At 34.7% G+C, this 21,573-nt stretch overlaps 1 protein-coding gene and 1 pseudogene across 1 annotated transcript in view; both read right to left on the bottom strand.

Moving 5' to 3' along the window:
* Trdn (triadin) overlaps window positions 1-21,573 on the bottom strand; it is a 413,724-nt gene that overhangs the window by 93,908 nt on the left and 298,243 nt on the right. The window contains exon 22 of the mRNA XM_031380731.1: window positions 17,249-17,299. Within this exon, the coding sequence (XP_031236591.1) occupies window positions 17,249-17,299 (51 nt within the window). The remainder of the gene's footprint in view (window positions 1-17,248; window positions 17,300-21,573) is intronic.
* Window positions 4,811-5,304, bottom strand: LOC116097906 (annotated as a pseudogene).

The following is a 21,573-nucleotide window of genomic DNA, read 5'->3' as shown; positions in this document are numbered from 1 at the left end:
GTGGTAAAATTATTTTCCCAGTCCATAGCCTAAAGTTTTGTCTACATGATAGTGTCATTTGCCACACAGAAGCTATTCAATTTAATGAAGTACCACTTTTAATTATTAGCTGTGGTAGAGCTATTGGTATCTTAGAAAATATTTCTCTGTGATAACCATTTCAACATTATTACCTATTTTCTTGTTTCCAATCCAAGATGCCTACTTTATGTTAAAGTCCTTCGTCCATTTGGAGTTGAATTTTTCTAGGTAATTGTTATGTAGCTATTTCCATTTTTCTCCATGCACCTATCCAATTTAACAAAGGCCATTTCTTGAAGATGTTCTTTTTTCTCACGATGTATTTTGGCTTGGTCAAAAATCAGTGGTTCTTAGGTGTGTGGATTTAGTGTCTTGGCATAATTCTGTTAATTATGCCTCCTGATCAGGGTGTCTGTTTTTATACCAATACCATGCTGCTTTTATTCTATATTAGAACTTGGGATCAAGGATAATGATACCTCTAGGTACATCAAGCATGTCTATTTTAAAATCAGAATTGTTTTAGCCAGTGTGTATGTGTATATGTGCATGTGTGTGTGTATGTGTCCATGTGTGGTTCCATATAAGCAGAAAATAGTCCTTTTAATTTTTTGTGAAGGGTGGTGTTAGAATTTTGATGGGGATTATTTGTTGAATGTGTATGTGGCTTCTAGTAGAGTGGTTCTGTTCACTATATTATTCCTACCAATCCATAAAAATGTGAAAATTGCTTCATCTGTAATAGTGTCTTCTTTTTGTGTTTTCAGTACCTTAAAGCTTCCATTGCATGAGTGTTTCAACTGCTTACTTACCCCAAGATATTTTAGTCTGTTAGTTAGTTAGTTGTTAGGGATTTTTTTTGTTTTGGTTTTTGGTTTTTGTTTGTTTTTCTTTTTATTTGTTTGTTTTTGAGACAGGGTCTTATTGTAACCTGGGCTTTCCTGTAACACCCTATGCAGAACAGACTACCTCATACTCACATAGATCTGCTTGTCTCTGCCTCTCAAGTGCTAAAATAAAGGAATGTGTCACTGTAGCAGGTTTTTGTTTTAGCTTTGTTTTGTGTTGTTTTAAGGCCATTGTGAAAATGTTATTTCCCTGTTTTGTTGTGCAGTTCTTTTGCCACATGGGTATAGGAAGGCTACTTATTTTTGTGTGTCAATTTTGTACACTGCTAGCTACTTTGCTGGACATATTTATCAGGTGTAGAAGTTTCCTGGTAGAGTTTTACGATCATTTGGATAAAATCACATCATCTGGAAATAAAGATATTTTGTTTTCTTTCTTTCCTATTTTGTATCCTTTTGAGCTGTCTTATTGCTCTAGCTAAGACTAAGATTTCACATACTGTATTGAATAGGTATGAAAAACGTAGACCCCCTTCTCTTTTTCTTGATTTTATTGTAAATGTTTTGAATTTTTGCTTTGTTTTGTTGGGTTTAGGATGCTGTTGGTTGTGGGTTTGCTGTGAATTTACTACATTATGTTGAGGTGTGTCCCTTGTAGCCTCATTGTCTCCTGGACTTTGTCATGAAGAGATGTTGAATTTTTATCTAATGGATTGAGCATGTGTTTTTGTCTTTCAATCTCTTTATATGATGGACTATACTCTGTAGATTTATGTATGATGAAACATCTTTGCATTTCTAGGATAAAGCCAACTTGATTGTTGTGAATAATGTTTTTGACATGTTCTTATATTTGGTTTACAACTATTTTATTGAGCATATTTTGCATGTATATTAATAAGACCCATTAATAAATGGGTCTATAATTTTCTCTGCAGTTCTCAAAAAAACTGTCCTTTCACTGATTTTTTTGTTTTATGCTGTTTCTTTCTATTTTATTGTTTTCAAAACTGATTTATATTATTTTTTACATCTGTTCCTCATATATGTATTACTTATTGTTATTGTATTAAAGTTATGCCATTAAGTTACTAGCATGAGATCTCACCATTTATTTTTATGTAGACAGTGCTATGACTTGCTTCTCAGAATCAACTTCATTGTGTCCCATACGGTTGGATACATTAATGTGTTTTTTCTTCAATTCTAAAACATGTCTCTCTTCCTTGTTAGTTTTCACCTTTATCCATTTTTCAATGAGTAATGAGCTGTTCAGTTGCCATGTGTTTATAAACTTTCTTTGCTTTGTCGTTTGCTCATGTTCAGCTTTAAACTATGTATGTCAGGAATAAGGGTGTTATTTCAATTTTCTTAAATCTGTTGAGGTTTGCTTTGTATCTGAATAATGTGGCCAAATTGGGAGAAAGTCCCATGAGCTGCTTAGAAGAAGATATATTCTTTTGTGTTTGGGTGAAATGTTCTGTGTAGGTCTATTATGTCCATCTGATTGATAAGATCGCTTAGCTCCAGCATTTCTCTGTTTAGGCATGTTTCTTGGCAAGGTAACATATTAAGGTCATTCGCTATCAATGTGTGAGGAACAATATATGATTTTCAGCTGCAGTTGCATTTCTTTCATGAAATTGGACACCGTGTGCTTGGTGTATATATGTTTATAATTGAAATATCCTCTTGGTGGATTTTTCCTTTGATAAATGTGTAGACTTCTTCCTATCTCTTCTGACTCATTTTGGTTTCAATTTTATTTTGCATGTATAAAATAGCTATTAAATATCTATATTTACTTGCTTCCTGGGTTCATTTGCATGGAATATTGTCACCCAGCCATTTACCTTGAGGTGATGTTTATCTTTGATGATAAGGGATATTTTTTGGATGGAGCAGAAATCTGTATCCTGTTTTCTCATCTATTCTGTTAGTCCTGACTTTTCAATGATTATTTGAGACCATTCTAGTTGATAGTTATCAATGTGCAGTGTTTATTTATTCTTATTATTTTATAGTTATGGTATAGTCTCCCCACACATACCTATTTGATCTGCTAGCCTGCTCCTTTTTGTCCTATGTCTTTTCTTGGGTATAGTTCAATTCTTTAGGTTGTCTTTTCCTTCTGATGCTGTTTGTAGTGCTTGATTGGTAGATAGATACTGCTTTAATTTAGTTTTTGTCTCGAAAAGCTTTTCATTCTCCATCAATTATGACTGATAATTTTGCTGACACTTGTAACTTCTTAGAGTTGTAGAATTAACCCCTCATAGCTTTTATAGTTTCCACTGAGGTATCAGGTGTACTCTAATGGACCAGGCTTTATATTAGTTGATTTTTATCTTCAATTATTCTTTTTTTGTTGTGTGTGTATGTATGTATGTGTGTGTGTGTATATATATATACACACACACATACATACACACACACAAATATATATATATATATATATATATATATATATATATATATATATATATATACAGGTGAACTGAATTGGTCACTGAGTGACCAAAGATTTTACTTGTTTAAAGGCAGATATCATCAAAGTCATGTATGGTACTATTACCCATAATTCACTGTAAAAATGACAGCTAGTGCTTCTGGATCATTGTATGAATGGCTCAATCAGTGGCTAGGATTGTATCTTAACCAATATGCAAACTGCTGTTCCAGTCAGGTTCACTTCATACACTGTTATTTGCAGCAGATCTTGTGTAGGTTTAGGATGGAACAGACTGTGTCAATACTATACATGACAGAGTAGTTACCCTAGAAAGAGCCTTGACCTTGTCTTTGGCATCCTTCTACCTGTTCTATTGATGTTGGAAACCATGACAGTACCATGCAAGCTCATCTTTAAAAAATGAAATCATGCTTCAGATTGTCTTGAGGGAGTTCCGGTAGCCAATCTCTCAGAACTACATCATGGGCTCAAATGGACTCCCCTGACTCCCCCAAAGAGGCCCAAGAGAGACAAGGTTTTCTAATCCACACAAAACCTACATAGGCAGTCAATGAAATAACCTGTTTGATTTTCTGTCAAAGAAACACAGAACAAAAAGCCCAGTAGGTGCAGAGGTACATGTCTAGAGCCCTTTGTATTTGAGAGTTGAAGGCTGAGGATCACCTAGGAGTTCAAGGGTGGCCTGGGCAACAAAGCTGGACTGTATATAAAAAACTAAAACAAAACCAGCTAAAAACACACTAGCAGGGTGTATCATGAAATGTCCACCTGCCAAGTAATTTCCACAGGTGGAATTCACAGAAACTGTGTGAAGAAGGAGCCCTTTTATAGGATCGGGGCTGAGACAGCAGGGGCTGTGAGCCTTTTATTTACTACTTGTAGCCTTATCTGTACGTGTCTGGTGGCTATCAGCAGTCCTTTTGTGTACTTGGTGGGAGGGAACTATTAAATTAAAATGGTTCTGAGTACCAGAGAAGTCTGCAATTACACAACTGAAGAATTTTTAAGGGGAGGTCTCTGACACTAGGGATGGGGAGAGGCAGAACAGATAAAGCCAAACAGTGAAAAATAGGGCAAACTGTGGCTTCAGGTTTGAGGCTGGCACCACGGAAGCCCACTGAGGAAGAGGAGGCAGCCAATATTAAATCAGAAGAGGAGATGCAAACGGAAGTACAAAACAGAGATGCAAATTATAGTTAGTAGTAACGTAAGCAGGCAGTAAACCCTTGAAACAACATACAAGGTCCATGTTTTTGGATGTGCAGGGCACACCTTCAGCAGCAGTTTCTGGGTTTGGAGGTTTGTTACTTTTCCAACCTTTCCCACCCCCTCAAAGACACGAAGATGGAGCCCAGAAAGAGATGAGATCAAGGAACGGACCTCTTCTGGCCATGCTGGAAAGGGGTCAGGTAACTTAACTTCCAGTCACATTTGTCTACTACCTTCGCTGTAGCTGGCTGGCCGAGACCTACAAATGCTTGTCGGTGCCCAGGAGCGCTTGGCAGTTGGTAGAGTAGTGGTTCACAACCTGCAGGGTGTCTATACAGAATGGGATGAAGAAGTGGCCAGAAATGCATCTCAGCAGACACAGACTGCCACAGGAGAGCCCGGTGAGGGCTCCGGCATTGTAGGACAACGGGGTCACAAGCACCTTGCTGCAGGAAGGACAGCACATCTGGACAGGGCAGTCATAGAAGGAGACAGGCTGTGGCAATAAACTGCACAGCAATTTTATTGGCATTGGGGACAGGCACAGGCTGGGTGTAGAAGAGGTGGATTCATGCCCTTCCCATCTGAGCCTGTAATGAGCCCTGTAGCTGGTCCCAGCATAGGTACTGGAGGCGTTGGATAGTAACTGTTGACACCCACTGATTCTTCACAGGATGAGGGTGTCGTGGGCATTACAGAAGGGCCTGCAGCTGCTTGGCAAGGTCCTAGAGACGAAATTTTACTGCTGCCCATGCTGCCAGTCTACCCGGGAAGTCTGCGTTCGCCATGCATGTCTGTTCTGTATGTTTAGTGCTTTAATTACTATGTGTCATGAAGAATTTGTTTCCTCATGCTATTTGGTCTTCTGTTCTTCTTGTATGTTTATAGGTACCTCTTTCTTCAGAGAAGGGAAATTTTTCTATGATTTAGTTGAAAATATTTTCTGTGTCTTTGATCTGGGTTTCTCCTTCTTATTCTGTTCCTATTACTTAAAATTGGTGTGTTCATACTTTCCTAGATTTCCTGGATGTTTTATGCCAGGATTTTAAAAAAAATAATGTTCTCTTTGTGTGAAGAATTCTTTTTTTTTTTTCCTACTCTTCCTTTAATGCCTGGGATTCTTTCTTCCATGTTCTATATTTCCTGGTCATGTTTACCTAGTGGATTTTTGTTTGATTTTCTAAATTTGCATTTGCAGTTGTATCTCAGTTTGAAACCACCTTAATGAGTCTATCTCTACTTTCATGACTTGAGCTGTTTTTGTCATTTCATTCCACTGTTTTGCTTTCACAGACTTCATTAAGGAACTTGTTCATATTATTTCCAAGGTCCTTGAACATATTCATAATCTACACTTTAAGTCTTTGTCTTGTGCCTTTATGTTGCATTTCCCTGTCTTGGTTGTAAAGGATTGTGTTCTGAGCAGTGGTTCCTGGTACTGTTGATGGATGTAGGTTTATGTCTTATTCTTATTGGGCAGGATCTGTGCCTTAGTTTCGTTTGCCCTTTCTGGACCTTTGGTAAGTGTTGAGGCTGTGGGATGCCTGGTAGGGAGTGTTTCTGCCAGCTGATAGGTAGCAGAGAGGGACAGGGATGAGCTATGAGATAAGCCTAAGAGAAGTTTTAAGAAATATCTAAGAGAATCCTATTCACACCTAATGGTGTCTTTCACAGGGAATTGGAGATTTGGGTGAGTAGAAGCAAAACAAATATTTATCTGGAAAGTCAGGGATGAAATAGTTAGGGGTACTCAGGTTCTATACCAAGAGTCAGAATTACAAGTGGATGAAGTTGAAGTTTGCTAAGGCAAGCAGAGGCTATTTAGAATCCTTTGTCATTTAAGAGCTCAATGCATAAAAACTCATTTTACAGATGACTTTTCTATTAATCAGTAAATATGTTTTGAGTTATATTAAGTGTAGTTCCTAGGTAGGACCTGTATGATCACTGAAATTAACTAACCCCAAAATATCCACTAAAAATCAATAATCAAAGGATAAACTTTGAAGCTTCAGGAAAGAAAAAAAAGTATGACTTGTGAAGGTATTAGGACTTGGATGCCACAAAGCAGGAGAAAAGAAAGTATGACTTGTGAAGGTATTAGGACTCGGATGCCACAAAGCAGGAGCTTGCTTATTTTTTCACATTTTTCACTGTTTATTTTTCTCTCAGATTAAGTAATGCAGAAGAATACAATATCTGATTTGAATAACATTTGACATTTGACACTTGATGTCTTCACTTTGAGCATTTTGGAAACTTAGAATCAAGCAATCCCCAAGCAAAGGCACTCATCAGAGAACCAGCCCTTTCATGCCAGGCATTCACTTTGCTAGGCTGTTGATTTAATTTATGAAATGTAAATTGCTGTTGGGCCTAAGGAATGGAGCTTCATTAATAAGTTTTCAGTGTCATCAACACTGTGTTCTGAGGTAGAACAGGCAAGCTATAACTTCAAAAATGCATGCCAGGAAAAGAAGAAACAACATCAACTTTGTTTAGGAGTTTTTGCTTCATTCGCTTAACAAATCAGTGTATACATTTAAGAATATTCATTTTTAGAACACTTCTATTTAAGTACTTGCAAAACAAAACACTAGTATATTTGATAACTTCTATTATTTTGTTGTTACCTAATAGTTTCTTTTAACTGCTTTAGCACACATAAGGCTTACATGAGAAACAGAATGGAATAACGATTAATATCATAGTAGCCAGTGATATTTTGCATTTGGCACATAGTTTTACCTCTCAAGTAAGTATATTAGATGCATTACCTATTTTATTTATATAATGCTAATTAGTAATCACTAGCAATTTACCCTCAATACCATATACCTTAGCTGCTATGGATGGATTTTTATTCTTTGTTGAAGAAATGGACATGCTATATAATATTCAAATGTAGTCCATTTACGTAAATAAATATTGAGTCACTTTACAAATGACAGTATGAGGTTCAATGATCCAAACTCATTCTGCTGAGTAAACAGCACCTGGGAGTCAAAGGTAGATTATTTTTTCCAATTCTAATGTTTTCAGGGAAAAACTCACTTCTTTAATGTTATTGCTATAATAAAAGTTTTTAATCATGACACATCCAAAACAATATATTAAGCTGAGCTTGAAATAGGTAAACTATATTATTTAGATTAAATTTAGACTTATAATTGCACATACCTGAGTTCAGCCACTGAGATGTCTATGTTTTAGAGTCAAATTATCAAATCACAATCTGTGATAATTAGTTTTTTAAACTGAGTTGGTAATATGAAATAATTCTTAACACCAGTAGAAAATTGATAGCAATCTCACATATTCAAGAGGTAAAAATGCATTGAGAAGATTTTCTATTGAAACAATAGATTACAGAACTTACTTACAGAAAGGAATATTACCTATTCACCATTTGTTCAGCACGTTGAGCTTTTGTATGAGGCATTAAGGAAGCATGATGGCTGAAGGCACAGGTCTAGAATGACTCTGAAGATGAATTCTGAGCATACTGAGATAATCGTGTAGGGGGTAAGGTATTCTAGAACTCCAATTTTCACATTAATAAAAACAGTCTTTCTGTGAAAATTCAATTGAATACTATGCATGACGCCTTCAGAGATCCTAGGTACTAAGTAGTCATACTAAGTAGTCAGTGTGCCTTTGCTACTTTATTAATATTTATTTTTCTGCACTCAGAAATTAATGTTAAATAGTAAGTATTTAAGTTTATTTTAAGATAAATCAGTGGTATTTTTGTCTGAATTATATTGATGATATTCTCTAAATGCCTTGTTTTCATATCATCTGAGTAAACATTTAGATTTTAGGTGAAATTGTGCCACTCTCTTACTCTACAACTACACACATACATGCTCTCTCTCTCTCTCTCTCTCTCTCTCTCTCTCTCTCTCTCTCTCTCTCTCTCTCTCTCTCTCTCTCTCTCACACACACACACACACACACACACACACACACACACAAACACGAATATGACCACATAAATCTTCCCTGTTTCTTCCTGCCTGACAAGCTGTTAGGTCAACATGGAAAAACAATTATTCTTTGCAAACCCAGATAGGAACAATTTTAATAGTTGTCTATGTAACTGAAGTGCTTAATATTTTATGCAGAGACCCCGATCTTGCAGTCTTTTTCTGGGCAAGATACATAAGGAGTTTGGTGGTCAGATGGGTTTGCTTAGTGGACACTGAAAACATAATAAAGTCAGAGGATTTTGTCCTCAGTTCGGCTCAGATTACACACACACACACACACACACACACTGTTCCTGGCTCATTCTGTCATCACTTCATCTGTGTGCTTGTAAGGTACAACATTTCTGATAATGTCAGCCTGCCTTTATTTTTATTTTCTTTTATGTCTAGTTATGTATAGACTCATTAGTCTTTCTTTACCTCAAGCTTCCAAAATGTGAAATGTGTTCATTTAAATAGATAAGATATAATTGGGGTTGGCTATGTAGATCACACAAAACTCTTCAATAAGAGCAAGACCCTGTATTGTTTAAAGATGGCAGGATAAGTTGGATATAGTGCAACCAATGACCCAATAACTTCTAAGACTTAAAAGATTGAGTAATTTTACAACACTTACTTGTTAAGGTGACAGACAACTATACTCTCTGAGTCCTGTTGTTTGTTTGTTTGGTTGATAGGTTGGTTTGTTGGTATGAAAAAGTAAAGTTCCTAAATAGACTTGTCTTTCTTTCTCAGGATGAATCTTTTAAACTTAAGTGGGAATAATTACCAATAAGGATTTCTGGTATAAATATCTAGGATCAATATGCATTACCTTATGTCTGGGTCATAATTATAAATATAACAGATGACTCTGTATGAAAAATGATTCATTCAAAAAATTAAACTACTCAAATTAATTGGACTGATATGACATTTAAACATTACTCCAAAGAAAGGACCATATATGAGTGATGAGAACAGTATACTCACTAAGTAACAAGTAGCTTTCTGACTCAGGTTACTCTCTCTCCATTTTAATGAGGGCTTAAGTAGACAGTGCTTATATATAATACGTGTTTGTGAGTGTGAAGGAATACAATGCTATATTATATATGTGTGAAGGAATACAATGCTATATTATATACTTATATGTAATGCTGCACATGCCGCATATTTTCATTGTCAGCACGATTCATGCTAAGTACAGAATTTTATTTAAAATATTTTATAATAAATAAGCACACCTGGATAGACAAGTTCCCAATTAACTCATTTTCAAGACCTTTTCCTTCATTCTTATTGTTTTCCCTTACAAGAAAAAATTTAGTAGATGTATTATGTTATATTTTAAAGTAATTTATTATAATATATGTTTCTTTAGGAGGAAATAATATACCATATCTTTTATTTTTAAAATATATAAGTCACATTTTGTTTATTTTGTGTATCTTTTTCAAGGTCAAAGGAAAACTCTGTTCTCCTTTCCTACCATTTTGGTCCCAGGAATCAAACTAAAATTGCAAAGCTAGGCAGCAGGCATTTTCCAATGCTGAGCCATCTTACAGGCTTAGAAAAGGGTATGTTCTAGATATAACAAAGGAACACCTATTCAAGTTCATTTTTTATGCATTTTAAAAGTTGTTTCATGGTTTCTATGTAAAAGTATTACAAATATATAGTTAAACTTATTCTTTATACATAGACATTTGTTTCAGTTGTTAATAGTATCAATTTAAATAATGAATAATTATATTACTTATTGTTGAACTTATAGAATAGTTTGATTTTATACCTAGGAATTTTTTAAGTTTATCTTATGCTGGCTAAATCCATATGAATATAAATGACATGTTCATAGGCATAACAATATACTCTGCAAAGGCAATTACTCAATCTTTCTATTTTCAGTTATGATCCATTTCTTCCGTGGAGGCTTTGTGTGATACAATGTTCAGATTGAAATGAGAGTTTTAGTGTATTCTTCACTTTTCTGGATATGCCTATGACACCAGAACTCTTTTTCAATCTTTGTCATGACAAATGAAGCAATGCTGGAATTTTGTCAGTTTTAATTTATAAAAATAATTTAAATATATGTCCATGTATATCTCATGTGACTATAACTAGGCCCTTTTCATGTCTTTATTTTTTATGATTTAACAAGCATTGTGTCTTATGAAAGTCTTATGTAATTGGCTCTTTTATTTATCTAATTTTTGTGTTATATTGTTAAGTGGAATCTTATTCTGAAAATGTCCTTGTATTCCGTTGACCAAGAGGACTATCATGGTGCTCATTTTGATCAAACATTTTAAATGTTCCTTCCTAACAAAGCCCTGATTTCTGTTTGTCTAAGACAATAAATATACTTTAGAAGCATTACAATGCTTTCTTCTCCCTTCCTTTTGCGGTGTAGATAAATCTCCCGGCCTTATGTCTCTCAAGGACCTCTGCATCATCCTTTTGTTATGAAAATATGGAGAGAAGTAGGGCTTCTCTTCAAGTAGGAGTCTGATAACTAACTGCCCATGTGAAAGCACATTGTGAGCTAATCACATTTTTTTCTGCCTCCTGAAGTCAACACTATAGCACAGCTGAGTCAGTGTCAATAAAGTTGAACACAGTTTATCTCAGTGAATCAAGACTTTCTGGCAGGTAAGACTCTGGTGTAGTTTTTCATTGATGTCATGATTGTCTCATAATAGAGCAACTTCAGTATATTTCTCTCTAATTTTATCACTTGATGCAATTTGTTTAACATAGAAGAAGCTGTCAGCAAATCCATTGAGTGTCACTTTGAGGATAATGATTTCTTATTTATTCAAATTGTCTGTTTTTTTTGGTAAATCATTGTTATTCACTCTGAGGATAATTTCTTTTTCATTCAATTTATCCTCTTTTCAAATAATTTTTGTTATTTACGCTTATTTTCCAAACTGCCTTCTTTAACTAAATGTTAAATATATTTATATAAATTTCAGTAATCTGTTCATCCATGATTTAAAACTTTCTGTTTTGTCTTAAAAGCATTACTGAATTTCCGTCTCTCATCTGCAATCCCTCTCTTTGTTCCCTCCTTTTCCCCCTTAATCTCTCTCTGTTTCTTCTACTCTGTAGTCAGTTTTGCCAAAGATTTTCTATTTCATTAATTCTTCAAGAATATTCCCAATGATAAATGTTCATCAACATCATGGATAGAAATCCTACATGTATCCTACATGCTGACTGAGGCAAACAAAGTGAATGAATTATAAAAAAATTGGCATATATGTAAATTGGCATATATGTAAATTGGCATATATGTAATACTATTCAGTACTAGAGAAAATATTGTCATAAAATATTCATGAAAATGGATGGACTTGCTGGGCAGTGGTGGTGCATGCCTTTAATTCCAGCACTTGAAAAGCAGAAGCAGGTGGATTTCTGAGTTCGAGTCCAGCCTGGTCTACAGAGTGAGTTCCAGGACAGCCAGGGCTACACAGAGAAACCGTGTCTCAAAAAACAAAAACAAAACAAAACAAAGCAAAACAAAATGGATGGACCTACTATGAGGTCACCCACTCTCAAAATGAAAAGAAGGAATACTCTTTTCCATATGCTTACTGTAGTCCATAATCTATGTGTATTTGTATAAATATTTGTATAAAGTGAGCATGTAGATACAGTATAACATGTAGAAAACAGACTAAGAAAGGCTAAAGATTAAGATACACTGAAGGACTGAAGACAGTGAACACTTTTTTAAATGGAGTAATAGCTCCTTGCTTTCCTAGTTATAACTCTGCCTTGGGTTTTTCATTTTTATGGTGAATATAAACATACAAATATATTCAATGGTCAAAAGATAAAATCCAATATGAATCTTCATAGCTTCCATCTTGAATGGATAGTCTAGCTGTGTGGAAGTACATTTAACTGTACAGTTTTTTTGGTTGGTTAATTTTTATGTATGATATAATATTATACATGTATATATGTATATATATAATATTCCCCATGATAAACACATAAAATATATTTTTTATGTATTTTAAAATAAACTTTAAAATTCATAAATAGAACCCCTACTAACATTTTTCTGCTTATCATTTGTGATAACATTTTAGGGTTTTATTCAATCTTAGATAATATGAAGGCTACACAGGGAAATTTTATTGCTATATCCCTTTAGCAGAACATCGGTATTTGCATATTTAGACACCTGTCCTATCTAGTCTCAGGTTCCTGGCTATCCAAGTAGTGTTTGGAATGGTTTCCATAAAGTAGGCCTCAAATATAACCGGATATTACTTGGTTACTGCTCTCAGCATGATGCCACTGTTGTACTAGAGCATGCGGCAGTCAGGTTACCATTGTAGATGGAAGTTTACAGCTGGGTTGGTAGTGTGAAGAGTAATTGCCAGTACCATGGACTCTGGAGAGGATGTGTTAAATAAGATTCTGTGCAGGCACCAACTCAACTTTTCCATGTTCAACAAGTTTAGTAGGTATTCTTCAGAAATAGGGTCTTAAAATTCTTGGTTATTTTTATTTTCACTAAGCATATTGTTGTACAATCTATATTTGTTCATTTAAGAAAAGAGGTAATTGAAAGTATAAGAACATGTTGATTTGTGATTTTTGTAAAACACTGGACCACAATACTTAAACATCCCCTCAAATAATTTAATTAACACTAAATAATTATGTCTTTTGAGTTTTGTTTATTTGTGCTTTGCTTAAAATAAAAAATAAATGTTTAAGTAAATAATTCTATATTATGTATGCAGCAACAAAGGTGTAAAATACAGCCCATTGTTGGAGAAAGATTAAAATGAATATTAGCACTTTCCTTAACAAACTTTAATCCAGTGTTGTAGTTCCATAAAATGGGTTGTAGACATGCCTATGAAAAATGCTGTGCACATCACTATTGCTCCCCAAACACCTATAAACACACAGAGGGTAAATTAGTTTTTTTCTACAACATTAAGGCTCAGTAAATCTTTTGCAAATTAAATAACATTTATGCAACAGAAATGGGAAAAATATGAGACCTACCATGGTTGCCTATTAGAGTTTGGGGTTGGATTTCAAAGTCCTGGTCTATGGAGAAGAACTCTACCCATGGCTTAGAGTATTGTAATTCACGGTGGCTAAAAGTATGCCCAGAATGGACGAAATAAGCTAGGCACAAGTACAAAGGCAACACACCTCACCAACACATATAAGCAAGGTCAATAAATATCTATTTTATTCTTTGATGCTACGGGAGAGGTATCTGGTGGGACAAAGGGGGAAAATGGTGATAGCTAATAAAAGATGGACTGTTTCAGTTAGGTGGGTGAAATTAGCAGCACTGCTGTATTTTTTAAAAATAGATTTTAAATATTGCTATGAAAGTAAATCCATGGCAACAAGTTAGTTACCAACTTTGATCTAAATTCCCCTTGATAAAGACATATAAAAATCTCAATATATCTCAAAATGTATAATTGTGTCAACTAATAGAAAATTTGAAAATTATCATGCCCTTCAAATCCAGAGTTTCTTGGGGCATAATTTAAATAATAAATCATAAATGATATATAGAAAATTTGAAAATTGATTCTTTGCCCTAACATCACATGGTGGTAGAGAAGGAGAGACAGAGTAATACTTTACAGGTTCAGTGCTCTCTTCTCTCTTCTCTGTCTCTGTCTGTCTCACCCCTTTCTTTCCTCTCCCCTCATCTTTCCTTACCCCTGCTTCCCCATCTCTACTTCTCTTCTATCTTATTTTAACTAATATTTGTATAGGCCTTTGTGATTTAATGCACATCTTTTGCAATTTGTGATCTACAAAGACTGTACTTTACTTCTAATACTGTTTGATATACTTTTATTTTACTTGGTATCTATGTCATGGGAATGTACACCTAATGCATTATTGTTTACTCTTATCTACTCTTTGCAAATATCTTCACACTGATTAGAAAATGTTATAAATATATATGTATCTATACACACTTAAATATATAATTTGTTGTATTTAGAATTATGAAAAATACCTCTGTTTTTTAAATAAATCATAATAAAGCAACAAAAAATCTTTTAAAGATATATTTCAGAGAAACATATTTTTTTCATTTTTTAACAAAACTTATCATTACTAAGAAAAAACTCAAAGAAAAATTTAATATGTCATATAAGATTTGGGAACTTGAAAGTGTCTGTCATGATTTTCTTCCTGGAGAGTCTCTTTGAAGCCTGCTTTCTTTATCTTTCTGAAGAAAGATGAAGGATCTCACTTGTTAAAGGGCCTCTTACTTCAATTCAACATAATTCAGAAGCTATTTCTATTATGCAGAAAAGAGAATTTCAGCATTTACTAGTATCACATAGATCCTCTGACTTGTATTGTCTAAACCTATGTTGAATCACAATAAAATTATACAAGCAGCATCACTACAAAAAAGACATTTGCAACCATATTTACAGGAAATATCATAGCATGAATAATTTAGGTATTTAGAAGATAGTATCATTAGTCTTGTGTGTTTATGTAAGGAAGAGTAAAGAGCTTTTGCCAAGGAAAATTAGCATACATTGCTAATTTTGCTGCCTTTTGTTGCTGGTTTAGGTATTGCAAAGGTAGATCCAAGACTTAAAAACTCTCTCCTAAAACCTCAAAAGACAAGGAAGAGCCCTATTTATGTGGCCGTGGTACATGTAAACCAAAACCAAACCAAACCAAACAGAACAAACAAAACAAGCCCAATGCTGGTAATACTGGTTATTGGTTAGCTTTCTTGCATATTTCTTTCATATATTGCTATATGGCTTCTCTCTGCAGAATTGACAGTCATCCTTGAGGTTTCTGTCTAATTTATGTTGTATAACTATTTTAATTTCATACAAACACATACAATCACTTCCTTCAAACAACAGAGTAAAACCTGGACCTTGAAGTCTTCAGACCACCGTAGTATTAATATGACCACATCATCATTTCCCATGTATGTAAATATATATATATGTATATATATACATTATATATAAATATAGATAGATCTAAATATTTACCCCATCTTTGACAAAAACAAGTAAAGGAAAACCAAATAAAAATGAAAAAATCTGGTATGTTTTTTTCATCCAGAGTGTTTGATATTAATTTTACCCATTTAAATGTAAATGAAAACCTGACTATTTATTTTAGCATTATAAAATTATTTTGTCATTATCTAAAAAAGTTTCAGAGGCTAAATTGAAGAATTTCGCATTAATGGCATTGGCAGAGCAAATTTCAAGGCAGCCTAGTAGTGATGGTCCTACTGTTGTTACTGACCACTCTTATGCAGTTCTATAATAAACAGGAGAAAGTAGAACAAAGAGAAATGCAAAATGTACTGCTTGAAGATAGAAAACAACAGCAGGAAATGTAATGTTGGAGCCAAACCCTGTGCAGCAAGGGGATAAAAAGTTTAAAGGAAAACTCAGCACTATATGGAATAAAGGGAGTGACCTCAGGAGCTTTCAACTTGTAAAAGGGAATTTAAAGAAAGTTTAAGCAGTGAAGGAAATCAAGATACTGAAAGCTTATGCAAATGCAAGTCAAGGAGGGTCCCAAGTTTCAGTCCAGCAAATAGAACTTTGCAGTAGCTTCAGTTCATGTGATTTGGGCTTCATTACTAATGATAATAGAAAGATGTTATAGAATTTTCCTACATTGTTTTGGAGAAGGTAAACACCTAGCTATGAGGCTATGAAGCTATGAAGCTATGAAGCTATGAGGCTATGTGGCTATGAGGCTATGAAGCTATGAAGCTATGAGGCTATGAGGCTATGAGGCTATGTGGCTATGTGGCTATGAGGCTATGTGGCTATGAAGCTATGAAGCTATGAAGCTATGAGGCTATGTGGCTATGAGGCTATAAAGCTATGAGGCTATGAAGCTATGAGGCTATGAAGCTATGAGGCTATGAAGCTATGAGGCTTCTTGGAGTAGGGATGTCTTTGTTAAAGGAGGTGTGTCCTTGTATAAGTAGATGAGTCATTGGGGTTAAGCTTTGAAGTTACAAAAGACCCATTGTCTCTCTGTCTGCTTGCTACCTGGGGACGAATGTATAAAACTCTCAGAAAGTCTTCCATTATGATAATAGACTAATCTTCTAAATTGTAATCAAGCTCCCAACTAACTACTTACTTTCATAAGAGTATCCTGAGTCATTTCTAGTCTCTTTCCAGCAACAAAATCACTACATAAGATAAGTTATATATCTAGTTAAATGAGCTCCAATTACTATGTCCTGCTCTCTGTTCTTAGCTTTATTCTTTTTCTTTTTCAAAAGATTCTCAAGGGTTTCAATAGTGTCATCCACCAGAGAAAGAGAGGAGGAGGGAGGGAGAGGGGGAGAAAGAGAGAAAGACAGAGAGAGACAGAAAGAGAGAAAGAGAGAAATAGATATTACAAAGGGGAGAGTCAGAGGCTGTAGAGACAAGACCATATTAATACTTTTATTTTGTATTTTGTTATCTATATTACTTTTTACTGTTAAGAGAATTCCTTCTTTCATTTATGATTGCCTTTCTCCCTTCCACACATCCTTATAAATGCTAGATTTTGAAAAGTATGATATTATAAACAGACTGTGCAATTATGGTTTGCACAAGTGTGAAGACAATGCCGCAAACGTACAAGATACCTTTTTAGATACTCCAATTTACAGTTGTGCTGTTATATTAAATGAATTCTATTACCTTTATCTTTCAAATCTGAAGAACTCTTCCCAGATTTTTCTTTTTTCATTTCTAGAAGAGATCATGGGAAAGAACTGGTAAAACAACGTATTATTTTAGCATAAGATTTTTCTAAGTTCTGTTTATAGAAGCTTCAATAATCGGAGGGCCTCTTCATTGATATTCAAAATTCAGCTGTCTTCTGATCTATATTAGATTATATGGACCTAACAGGTTGTATTTAAGAATACATTTGTATGTATAAGTAGACATATGCATGAAATAATAATTACTGAAAAGGAGACTATATATTTGAAGGCGAGAGAAGAGTGGTGGGTACCTGGGAGCTTTGAGAGGTAGGAAAGGGAAGGGAGAAATATGATTAAATTATAACAAAAATAAAAGTTGAAATACTATAGGTGATATTATGTGAAATCTAGCATCATATGTTAACTATGTGTGAGATAATGTCAGGTTCTGTGTCATCATATATCCTATAGGACGCATATGTTTTCTTAATCCTGCTATTGCCATGAAAAGTTTAATTTCCCCAGACTTGTGAGTTAGGACACCTGCCACTTAAACTAGCTTTCTCTGGCTTAACTTCAACATCAAAAATACTCAGGGCGTTAGGCACATAGTACAAAGGCAGATTTGGGGAATCACAGGTCTTAGAATAAGAGCAATAACTTGGAAGATTTCAGCAATGAGCTAAGATGTTTTAGACTAATAGGAAATCCTAGGGTAGACAGATCCATCAGCTAGACTTTGGCTGTGTAAGTTATTTGTAACCAACAGAATGCTGTAAAAGTAATACTGTGCAACTTGAAAGCCAACTCTGACAAGGCCATGTCATTTGCATCTTGAAAATCTAGAGACAGAAGCTCTGGGAATTCCAGCTAAATAAATTCAAGTTCATACTGAAAAGTGTAGGTAAAGATGAGCAGGTACTCTTTCTTATTGGGGTGTTAGACACCAGCTAGCATCCATTGTCAGCCAATAAGGGAAACTCTTAATATACATAATAGTGAGAAATTTCACAGAACTTTGACCAATCTGATATTTAATTGCAATCTTATTAGTTACTTCAGTGAAAATCATTTAGTTTATCTTTTCTGAATTTTGCTAAGTCACACACAAAATCAAGCATGTCAAAAGAGTTAAATTATGTTCTCCACATATAGCTAGTGAATGAAATAATAGTTACTTGAGCAAAAAAATATTGTATCATGTCTCTTTTTAGATATGGAAAGGATTTACTAAGTCTACCTTCTAAAATTGACAAATGAGAATGATCCTTGCAAGTTTATCTTTAGTCAAGAAGAATTTTACTGGACAACAAATACCATCTTAACTGGGTAACTGGAGGTAAATATATATTGTGTCTTTTTAAGTTAAGAATGTTTCTTAGGTCTACAGTAGTAAAATATCCCCGTAACTGAGATCCAAAACACAGGAATGAAAAATCTTTAGAGATCCATAATTTTTGAAATATATTATGTTTTCCATGTTAGCAAGATCCTGTCAAATAGATATCAGAAGGGAACTGAAGAAACAGGTTGGTGCTGCTTATATAAAAAGCTTATTGTAGTGAAGCAAGTCCATCGATAAATGAAAATGTTAGCATAACTACTATCATTGTATTTTTAATTACCAACAATCCCAAATCCTATTTGTTCTTCCAATAAGTTGACTTTACTTAGTGGAAAAACTGAGTACATAAAGGACAATAAAATAAAAGTTAAAATACTTCCCCTAAAGACATATGCAGATTTTTATTAAAAAAAACACATTATTGCCCTAAGTTCTAAAATTTAGCTGTTTCATACGTACTAATAAACCACACTGACACACTATACATGGTAATAAGAACAGTAATTTGAAATTATACATGCCATTGCTTTATATTTAAAGATAATATTTATAGATTGTGATTTAAAAACTATATCAAACAAAATGGATATGATTAAAGATTATTAAAGATTATTCAGTTTGACCTAAAAACACTTAATTGCAATGAATTGAGTCTGAACATGACCGAAAGAAGAAAACTGAAATTAGTTTTTTTTTCTAATTCTATCCTGCAGGTAAAATGCATGAATATAAATAGTATTTCATTTTATTAGAGTTAAATAAAATTTTCATGGAAGAGAGAAAAGAATAAAAACAATTAGGAATGTTATAAGAGAGGAAAGTGACTTGTCATTCTTCACGGAAAGAGTGTAACACTTTTCAATCCCAAACAATAAATATTCAAGTGTTTTTAAAGGAAACAAATGATTTCATTATTTACTGCTCAAAATGATCATTTTCTGTAAGAATTTGATACACATATTCTGTAGTTTCTTAAAATATTTTTAAAATGTTTAAGAATCATTCAATTACCATTTTTTATTTGACTACATTCCCATCTTGTTGTATTTTGTTAGCCTAGAACCCAATTTGGATTTATAAATCTTTGTGTCTTATGCTTTAAAAATAAAATTATGTGACACAGGAACTCCACCAGCAGAGTGCCTCGAGTTCTTTCTGGTCTCTCTGGGCTGGTGTCCTGAGCGGCTGTGGGTTCAAGCTCTGCAGCCAGTCCCACAACACCCAGAGGAAGCTCCACTCCCAGGTGCTCTGACACTCTCAGGATCAGAGGCGAGGAAGACACAACATCTGTGCCAACACCAGGAGTAACTGGGACCTGCAGGAAGGACCAGGCACACAGGAACTCCGCCAGCAGAGTGGCTCAGGTTCCTTCCAGTCTCTCTGGGCTGGTGTCCTGAGCAGACCTTGGGTACAAGCTCCACAGCCTGTCCCACAACACCCAGAGGAAGCTGCTGCACTCCCAGGGTCACAGAGACTGCCTGACTCTGAGAAGTTCTGATACAACCAGGATCACAGGAAGGACTGACTCCAGTCAGATTTAGCAAGGGCAGGTAGCACTAGAGATAACCAGATGGTGGGGGCAAGCATAAGAAAATAAACAACACAAACCAAGGTCACTTGGCATCATCAGAACCCAATTCTCCCACCATAGCAAGTCCTGGACACACCATCACACTGGAAATGCAAGATTCAGATCTAAAATCACTTATCATGATGATGATACAGGACCTTAAGAAAGACATAAATAGCACCCTCAAAGAAATACAAGAGAACCCAGGTAAAGAGCTAGAAGCCCTTCAAGAGGAAACACAAAAATCCCTTAAAGAACTACAGGAAAACACAATCAAACAGGTGAAGCAAATGAGTAAAACCATCCAGAATCTAAAAATGGAAATAGAAACAATAAAGAAATCAGAAAGAGAGACAACCCTGGAGATACAAAACCTAGAAAAGAAATCAGGAGTCATAGATACAAGCATCACCAACAGAATACAAGAGATAGAAGAGAGAATCCCAGGGGCAGAAAACACCATAGAAAATATTGACACAACCATCAAAGAAAATGCAAAAAGCAAAAAGCTCCTAACACAGAACATCCAGGAAATCCAGGATGCATTGAGAAGACCAAACCTAAGGATAATAGATATAGAAGAGAGTGAAGACTCCCAAGGTAATGGGCCAGTAAATATCTTCAACAAAATTATAGAAGAAAACTTCCCTAACCTAAAGAAAGAGATGCTCATGAACATACAAGAAACCTACAGAACTCCAAATAGACTGGACCCGAAAAGAAATTCCTCCCATCACATAATAACAAAAGCACCAAATGCACTAAACAAAGAAAGAATTTTAAAAGCAGTAAGGGAAAAAAGGCAAGTAACATATAAAGTCAGGCCTATCAGAATTATGGCAGACTTCTCACCAGAGACTATGAAAGCTAGAAGATCCTGGGCAGATGTCATACAGACCCTACAAGAACACAAATGCCAGCCCAGACTACTATACCCAGCAAAACTCTCAATTACCATAGATGGAGAAAACAAGATATTCCATGACAAAACAAAATTTACACAATGTTTTTCCACAAATCCAGCTCTACAAAGGATAATAGATGGAAAACAGCAACATAAGGAGCAAAACTACACCCTAGAAGAATCAACAAATTAATCTTTCAACCAATCCACACAAATCTAATTCCATCTCTTACAACAAAAACAACAGGAAGTGATAATTACCTTTTCTTAATATCTTAATATGAAAATTAATATTATCAACATATCCTAAGGGAATGAAATCCAAAAATATGAGGAACTAGAAATTTGTTGATTGTTATCCAATGGTCTCTCTAATTTGGTAATTGGAGGAATAGGTCCAATATTATACAATCTATATATACTTTCAACTTGTTTGTGATAGTGTCTGGCTGTGTACAACATAAAGGTCTTGAAATCTTGCTTCTCCTATCTCAGCCT

Source organism: Mastomys coucha, unplaced genomic scaffold (assembly GCF_008632895.1).
Source record: "Mastomys coucha isolate ucsf_1 unplaced genomic scaffold, UCSF_Mcou_1 pScaffold2, whole genome shotgun sequence".
Classification (NCBI taxonomy): Eukaryota; Metazoa; Chordata; class Mammalia; order Rodentia; family Muridae; genus Mastomys; species Mastomys coucha.
Note: the sequence above shows the minus strand (reverse complement) of the source record. Positions and strands in the feature narration are given on the sequence as shown.